This window comes from Abramis brama (genome assembly GCF_963993115.1).
Source record: "Abramis brama genome assembly, chromosome: 19".
In the NCBI taxonomy this organism is placed as follows: Eukaryota; Metazoa; Chordata; class Actinopteri; order Cypriniformes; family Leuciscidae; genus Abramis; species Abramis brama.
In genome coordinates, this window is record NC_139981.1 from 9,831,174 (window position 1) to 9,840,136 (window position 8,963).

Below are 8,963 nucleotides of genomic sequence, written 5' to 3' on the forward strand. Positions count from 1 at the left end.
GATTTGTTTTCTGGAAAACTGTACTTGAGGAGCTTTGGAAGCAGCCTGTGACTGAGTGTGTGTGTGTGTGTGTGTGTGTGTGTGTGTGTGTGAGGCAGGGGGAGGGGATGGTCTTCGTACAAGCTGCTGCACATTTTCCCAGGTCCAACCCACGCCTTTACTGGAGCACCAGCCAGACATTAAAGCAGCATATACACATGAGCCATGTAAGACCACATACATACACACACACACACACTCACACTCGGACAGTATACTCAATCCACAGACCTCACGCACTGGAAAACATGTTTCCACCCACACAAGCATCTACAGTAAATAAGATTATTGAACTGAATGCAAAAACACAAACACCGTCTCACCAATCTGCACATCGTCATTGCACTGGCAATCCCGCCAGAAGTTTCTGACAGAAAAATGGCACGGAGAGGTTAAGGTTCTTATAATTTATTGCAGTTTGCACACAATTTAAAAATTTCACCAACAGCACACCAAAAGTACAAAACTAAACAGCCTCATAATTTACTTCCCTTGAGAAAATGAAACATACTATGATTGTCAAAGCTAAATGTCTAAATCCATAAAAAGAACAATGTCAACATAGCAAAAAATCTCAGAAGGGAAGCAATTACATGTGAAGTCAAATCATCTTCTTCTTTTTTTTTTTTTTTTTTAAATCCAGACAGCGATTGTCCTTGAATTCAGCAGATATTTATTTTTCTTTCCCATACTCATTAGCCACCAAGTTTGAATTTGACAGAGTTGTTCTTCACACTGGGGTTCCCGGGTTTCAAGTAAACTAAAGGGGTGTCCAATTTATGGATATGCTTCATAGGCCATTTCACAGCTTAATTTCCATTGAACAAAAGTCAAAGAAAGACATCCAGTATTCCAGCAACAGTTTCCAGTTTTCAACCTCTGAGTTATAAGCTGATAACAGTAGTTTAAGGCGGTCAAGTACAATAGAAGCAAACAAAAAACGTAAAGAAAAAGAAAGCATAGAAAACAAATCAATCCTACAGTTGATATTTTTTTTCGGTCACATTTTAGAGTGCAAAAGGTAAAAGTACCACCGTGCAAAACGCCATGAGGAGCGTGCGCTGTTGGCAAAGCTCAACCTTTTCACTAGCCGTTGCACCAGCCAAATATATGGAAGGACCATTCCTGAGGCCTGCAGAGGCCCGTGTACCGCACACTCCTGTCCCGCTCGAAACATGTGCGGAGCCCCCGGCCCTCTCTAACTAAAGTAGTTCAAGCATTTCAGCCCTGTGTAAGTGACTGATCTATGTCTACAGCGCTAAGCCATATGTTTCTCATTTTTCTTTGCTTTTTATTTCTCTGGATTTGACAATGAAAGTGTTTTTTTTTGTTAAACAAACCAACCAACAAACAGATAAAACAAACAAAATTAATAGAATTTTCACAATCTAAAAAAAAAAAGAAACCTTAATATAATTTTGCAAATTAAAAGAATTTAAAGAAGAAAAAAAAAACATTTTTCAAAATCACAAATGCTGCAAAAGTTAACAATTGAACTTTTTTAACCATCACAAATTTATAGATCTTTTCTTCAGTGTAACAAAGTCAAATCAATTAGGTTAATAATTAGGTGTAGACATTTCATAAAGGCCTCTTTTGCACATCATTCTAATTTCATTAAGCTTCAAAAGGTGCAGCCAACCTTGCCAAACATCTTCAAGTGGCGAAAAAAAAAGACTTATGTATCGAACAAACACACGCACACAAACCACTCAGATCAGAGTGTGTCGAGCTTTATGCTGTTTAAAGATCCTTCAGCTTTCTCCAAATAGATGTGCGCTGCTGAGGACACCCATAAAGAAGAGCTGTACCATCAGCCACGCAAATGTGTCTTCATGGCAATCGAATCTGAAGCAAGTGCCAATTGAAAAGATAAATAAATAAATTACAAACAGAGCTGACATGATTCAAATGACAACAGCCAGTAAACAGGACACTGAGACAAACAGCAGTTGAGGACCCAGCACTGGGAAGAGCAGCGCGTGAGGAGACGCTAGCAGGAGCAACGCTAGCCTTCTGAACAATAAACGTAGCGATTCAGCTTCTGCTGACACCTGGCCCCTCGTTAACCTCCGAATTCTACAGCGAGCCCAGACCGAATCGCTTCCCATGTGTAGATACTGCAGCCTAATGTCAGTGCATTTCCACAATCTTCACAGCCCAGAATAAACATCTCACCAAAACCCCCGATTCATTCTCTAATGAGAGGAAAAAAAACTCAAATCTACCAAGGAATCAAATTAGTTAATTAAAAAATACACTCTCTGATGCAAAACAACAACAAAAAAAAAAGTTAAATAAAATTCATGCAATTTCTACAGCGGTAATATTAAAGGTACTTTTTTTTTCTCAACAGACAGGTGCCCTGACTGTAATGAATCAGTCAATTACAGTGTACAGCAATACAGCAAGTCACATCTTTTTCAATATACAGGTCAGACATCATGCAACAACAGATTCCGTTTTAAAAACGAAAAATCTTAATAAAACACTACAGAAATCTCTAGAAATGCAGCCGATGTAAAAACCAACTTCAGTAGCAAACGAGTGATGTAGAGAGACTGCAACTAAAATGTGAAAATGACTTCAAATCATATTAAGAAAGGATAGAGGAAATGCAGCAACTGATATGAAAAGGGAAAATGTACATTGCATGAGTGCCTTGTTTGTCTTCCATCAGTCAAGTTTCCTATAACGAGTCAAAAATGTACAAGAGCTTAAGTAACGCGAGCTTAGAGCTTGCTCGTGGGATTTAAAGGACTGACCTGCTCACACACTACGTGTGTACATGTAGTACATGAATACACATGCACCGCAACCACAGTCACACATAAGGTATGCAAATATATATATATATATATATATATAAATATATATATATATATAGAGGCAAGTGTGTACAGGTAAATATATGACCATTGTACCCGTTTAGTGTGTCCTTAGTTTTAAACTCCTCCGTCTATTACCTGAAATCTTCATATGCTTTTCATGGCAGATGTTCCTTGAAATTTAGGAGCGTATACAAATATTGTAAATTATATACAGTTGAAAATCCCAATGAATAATTTTTCTGTCAAAGTTGGTTACTGAGACCAGCACCCATGTTTTATAAAAACCCAAGGAGAACAGGAAAAAAAAAAAGAGACCCTAAACAAACCAGAAAATATAATAAAAGAAAAAATCAGTAGTAACATTTTCATGTGCTAGTAAAGTGCAATTCAACAAGATTTGCAATGTACATACAAGAAAAATGACTGATTCAGACCCTTCGGCCGTCACTCTGCCCCACTCTTACCTTCACCACTCTGCCCCAAAAAATGTCACTCAGATCTCTCTCATCAATTCAACAAGCAGTTCAAACAGTCTGCTATCATTTTAGCGTTCATTTCCACAGTTCTTGAGAACTATCTTCCAGTGCCCAGTCTCTGACCGTGGGTAGATTGAGCGCCTCGCTCTTGACTGAGAGCGAGTTGACCAGTTCGCAGTGGAACTTGCGGATGTGTCGGTACAGGTCCCCTGACTGCGTGAAGCGCCGCTCGCACCACTTACAGGCGTGCGGCTTCTCGCGTGTGTGCACGACAGCGTGTCGGCTCAGGTTGTGCGAGTACTGGAAGCTCTTGCCGCAAGTAGTGCATGTGTAGGGCTTCTCGCCCGAGTGTGTCCGCTCGTGGCGCTTTAACGTGTACATGCAGGAGAAGGTTTTGCCACAGATGGAGCAGGTGGGGACGTTAACGTCGCTGGCCGGCTTGGCCCGTACACCTTCCTGCTCGCGAAAATGTGTGCTGAGGTGGATCTGCAGGATGTGGGGGCTGGGGAAGACCTTGTTGCATAAGGGGCACATGAAGATCTGGGTATGTGGAGCCCCCAGCATGCTGGAGACGTAAGGCAACAGGGCGCTTTCGACCCCTGCGACCTCCTGAGCTCGCTCACTGTCCCCTCCTAGGACGTCCGTGTCATCTCCTTTGTCGTCCCGCTCCAGCTCGCTGGCCAGTGAGGCCTCACGCAAGGCCGAAAGGTGAGCCTCCAGGCCCAGCCTCCGTTGCGCAACAAGGCTGATGTGAGTCCCGTTGGTGCTGGGCGGCTCCTTCACACCGCTGTGCTCCATCTCGTAGTCGCCGCTCACCAGCTCATCGTCGTCCGAGCCCGTGTCCTTCTCCACCTTGACTTGAACCAGGGCACTCTGAAGGCTGTCTGGGGTGACAGAGCTGCAGAAGTAATGATTGCCTGCCATGGTCTCCCCAGGACCACTGCCCAGGCTGGACTTCACAGAGAGATCAAGCACACAATCTGTATCTGCGGAGACTCTCCGAGACGCTGCAGAGCGACGGGACCGGGAGCCGGTGGAGCTGCTGGGGCTGCCGGCAGGGGATTTGCCAGTGTCGGGGCCGTGCGTTTCTGCTTCCCTGGGGCTGGTGGTGGGAGACGTGGTCCGGTCGGAAGGCAGTCTCATCCACATGCTCCCCGGCTCCTGAGGGCTGTCCCGTTTGTTCTCCATGTCCTCGTCATCACTCTGCAGCAGGTCAGCGGTGGCCGGCCGGCCCGTGCTTCCACCTTCCGAGAAGCTCTCCACCTTGTCCGAACAGCTGGATGCATCCTCCTCCCGTTTGGTGCTGTCGGCCTCAGTCGTGGCCTTCTGCTTGAGCTTCTTCTTGCACACCTTGACAATGTCGTACATGTGGAGGTAGCTGGCAGCAGCCAGCACATCCTCCACTGGAAGCGATTTAAACAGGAGCTTTCCCTCGTACATGAACTCAAGCAGGAGAGCGAAGGCCGGGGCCGTGACAATGTCGCTGTTCAGATGAACAATGTCCCTTTTGTCTAGCTGGTCCTTGTAAAAGAGGTGGAAGTACATGCTGCATGAAGCCAGCACTGCACGATGGGCTCGGAACTGGGCATCACCGACCAGCACAGTGGAGTCACAAAGGAATCCCTGATGTCTCTGCTCGCTCAGACACTGTAGCAAATGTCTGCTGTGGTCTGGAAACTCCATGCTGTCTTCATAACCTGCAAAAGACCACAGATGTTAGTGAGGCTCTCTAGAACAACAATTGTTTTGTCTGTGCTCTGTGTGGAACTTCTCTTTCCCACCCGCTCCGTCCCTCTCTCTCGCTTCATGCACACAGACATACTCTCACACTCTAATTCTCTCTCCTTCCCTCCTCCCCTGTGGGAACACTGGAAAAATGTTCACCACAGTCTTGACATAAAAGGATTACAAAAAAGCACATGCAAAAAGTATAACATCACATTAAGCTAATTGTATTTTTCTCACTTGTGCACTTTAAAGTAAGCAGTGATGTGTTAACTATTAAATTTCGAACTAAACCTTTTAATTAAAAGTTTAAACCTGGGAAATTAACACTAAAATGTAAATAAAAAAGATATTTATTGCAAGTTACATTAAAGGAAAATATCCGTGAGCATCCCATCAGAATCATTTGAGTTTAATCAGATGCCGTGATGTAAGAAGCTGAAGTCCTGATTCTACAGATGCCTGCGCGAGAGAATCTTTCCTGTTTTTACTCTCTGCGCTCCTGGAGCAGTTATTTATAATAACCCACTTTGGCCAGGACGCCAAGTATAGGTAACAGGCTTACAGGTACACAAACAGCTCACCATCATGGGCATACTGCATAAGTATACTAAGTACCATGATCTCAAAGGTTGCGACAACTGAAGTAGCAGAACATCAGTATGACGTGCGTAATCAAAGACGGACAATGTGCAAATAAAATACGATAAAAAACTAGAAATATACACTGTATTAAAAAAAGGTTACACAAACTATTTACAAATTAAAAAAATGCTAATTTAAAAAAAAAAAACTAAAAAATATGAAATCACACCTGTTACCCGCGGAGATCGTTCCCATCTAAAAAAATGCACCAGCGTCATGTTCAACCAGCGGACTTAAATGAACTCATTTGAATCTTCATTTAAATCTGATTGGGATAGCAAGCCAAAGCCCCCCACCCCACCCCAAACAGCGTACAGACCTTCATTAATGAGGGGCTTATAGGGGGACAGGGGGATAACAAACCTCTCGCCAACCCTCTCCTCCCCTTTTCCCCCTCCCCAAATCTTTGGAGAAATGGAACATCCTCCCCAAAGAGGCGGTCCACAGCAGATTTACAATACAATCACTTTAAGTGCCCCGTAGTCCACATCAATCCTAATCCTTAAGATGGCTAAAAATAAAGATTGCAGGACAGCTCACAAGGTAGCAGCGATCAAATTAGGAGACTGGGAGGACAGAGAGGGACGGAGAAGGAGGCTTATGAACATCTGATCCAGCTGACTGAGACCATATGGCAGCTGCTGCCCAGATAAAGAGATTAAGACTAGGAGGAGTGCGATTACAGCTGTCTAGCCAATTCAGGCAGCTCAAATCTGCAAGTTCTAAATTAGTCCTTACAAACAGAAAAAAAGACAGAAAGAGATGAGCAAAAGCCTAAAGACGGGACATTTTGAAGAACGCATGTGATTATATAAAGTTGCAGATTTATCTCCCTAAAAGCATTTATGTATTTTCGGTTGCTTTAGCAGATTAGGAATTTTGTTCAGTTGGACTGAAAATCTCGTTATTTAAAAGAAAAACAGATTTTGACAGATTAACAGCATATAAACACATAAGAGTTTCTTGTTTTAATTCAATGATACTATAATAAACTAACCTATCAACCACACCACTGTATAACGTCACAACAGAGCAACAATTTGCCATTGAGAACAAAGTGGCTGAAAAGAAGACCTGTAAACAAACAGAATAATGAAACGCTTGCCTGGAAACCCTCTTCATGGCAACAAAAAGTGTCACTTGTCCCCAGCCTGGTTACGCTACACCAGCTCAAAATCCTTTACTTCCCATTTCCCACACTCTGATAGCTGATGGCAGACGCGCAAAAAAAGACTTAACGAGAGCTCCCTATTCAGAACACATCCCTGTTGCCCGGACCCCCCGGTACAGTACCTGCAGTACGCATCAACTTGATTAAGTCCACTGTTGTGGTAGCGCCGGCTGTAACTCCCTCCGCCGAATCAATGAAAGGGTAGAGACGCGAGAGAAAGAGAGAGAAAATCAAACTGTGAGGGACAGATGCAAAGTGGAGGAGATGTTGGAGGGGAATGCGATGCCTCCTCCTGCACACAGATCCGCACACACACTAACTCCCAGTCTGTGCGTTAGAAGAAAAGACTGGGGGATGGCAGCCTGTCAGCTGCTCTGACATCATGTTCAGATGGAAATGCTACCTCCAGCTGTGCTCCTTTTAGTGCCATATGCTACTCCTCTACACTCTTGCCACCAGCCTCTCCTTTATACAACTTTGTTTCTCTTTCCCCCCTTTAAAAACGGGAGGAAGGGAAGTGTTGTGAGGTGATTCTGTAGAAAACTAGCCAATTCCCCCCTTTAGTTGTAATCTCTCAGCAAAGAACAACTTGGAACTGGGTCCGTCTGAAAGCCGACACTTTTTTCTAACCTAGTTTCCTGCACTGAGAATTTAAATACCCTCAAGTTTTTCCCCCCTCTCCTTCCAGTAACCATAAACAAAGGCCAGCACAGCACATTTGCAACTGACAGATCCACGCAGCTGATATTGTTTTCGACTTCTTTATGGTTCACTGACTGCGCCATTACCGTCATTCATTTTACTAACCCTTTGGACAACTGACAGAGGAGGGTGGTGGGGTGGGGGGGGAAGAAATAAGAAACAATGGGAACAATCATACAGGCTTTATAAGTACGGTTCAAACAAAAGACACTGTATTCCGCATTAGGTCTTACATACCTCCTTTCTTCTGAAGTATCCCACTTATAATTGTGTTAATTTTCAGAAACTTCTTTGGTACAAGCCAAACAACAGTTTCCTGTTTACCACTAAAAGCAGCAAAACAAAGATACCAAACTACAATCTGAAGGTCTCTTCTGAAGGATGCCACACTAATGAATATGTACAGAATAGTTAGGTTTTTTTTAAACTCATTGACATGCAAAAATATTTGTAAATGCATAAAACAGCACAAGAATGAAGAGTTTGCTGCATCTGTCACGAACATTACACTTGATCTCAGGGGGTTTTAAACAACTAATAGGAGCTTTTAATTCCATGGAAAATACGTACGATTAGCCTTGCTTAAGCACAATGTTATATATTTTGGTTTACAAAGCAACTGGTCAGCATGAAGGTAAAAGAAAAAAACTAAGCCAACACACTGTTTTTATACTGTGCTATTTCAAAGTAAACTTGTTTTCAAACCTGGCAAGTTCTCCAGAAAGACGGAATTGTGCCAAGTTAGCCCTTCTTGAACTTAAAAGCTACGCTACAAAATAAATATACACTGAAATAAAATAAACTACGAGTCCACCTAGGTAGGAAATGGTATTATAGCAGGCTACTCCTACACAAACACACACACACAGCACTGCCGACGGTCTTTCTCTGGATCCTGACCCCGTACGTTCAGGAAAAGCTAGCTAGTGTGGCTAACAAATAAAAAGTAAGCATTCAACCTGCAGTGTTACAGTTTTGCGACAGGCCCCGATGCCACGCGCTCGAGCAACTCGTTCTACGCGTAAAGACCAACAGTCGCGTGAAAAAGATCGTTACTTTTCCCCATAACAATCCAGCCCGTGCCTCCAACCCCCCTTTCATCTCCTTAAAGAGCACCTAGTATCACAGGCACTTACAGACAACCAGGTCCAACGTCTTCCTGCTTCCTCCGTCTAATCCTCTCAGCGAGAAAAACAACTCGATTGACTTTCAACAGCTTTCCATAACAACCTGCAGTGGCAGGAAAGACAGAGCAGGCGAGCGGAGCGACGAGAGCTGCGGCAGCCAGATGTTTCCGAGCTGTTGCTACTCAACTCTCCTGTAAAGAGGAAGCGCTTGACTGGCAGCGCGCAAGCCAATGGAAGAGGCGAAAAG

General features: G+C 43.7%; 1 protein-coding gene across 5 annotated transcripts; it reads right to left on the minus strand.

Annotated features, from left to right (window-relative positions):
- Positions 1-431: 431 nt before the first annotated feature.
- Positions 432-8,955, minus strand: zbtb18 (zinc finger and BTB domain containing 18). Of its 5 annotated transcripts, none has more exons than XM_084092531.1 (2): positions 8,726-8,955; positions 432-5,043 (listed from the first exon to the last, which is right to left on the minus strand). In XM_084092531.1, exon 2 carries the CDS (start codon positions 5,027-5,029, stop codon positions 3,422-3,424), a length of 1,608 nt encoding a protein of 535 aa, XP_083948657.1. In that variant the 5' UTR covers positions 5,030-5,043; positions 8,726-8,955; the 3' UTR covers positions 432-3,421. The 5 variants fall into 5 exon arrangements, with proteins under 5 accessions (XP_083948657.1, XP_083948656.1, XP_083948658.1 ...); XM_084092530.1 differs by lacking the exon at positions 8,726-8,955 and adding an exon at positions 7,010-8,700; XM_084092532.1 differs by lacking the exon at positions 8,726-8,955 and adding an exon at positions 6,822-6,989.
- Positions 8,956-8,963: the final 8 nt, after the last annotated feature.

Bases quoted from the DNA above. Each gene is read 5' to 3' on its own strand.
- zbtb18 (XM_084092529.1), bottom strand. From the start codon at position 5,934: ATGACGCTGGTGCATTTTTTTAGATGGGAACGATCTCCGCGGGTAACA. The intron at 5,044-5,885 runs GTGTGATTTCAT...GGTCTTTTGCAG, and splicing joins ACGATCTCCGCGGGTAACAG to GTTATGAAGACAGCATGGAG.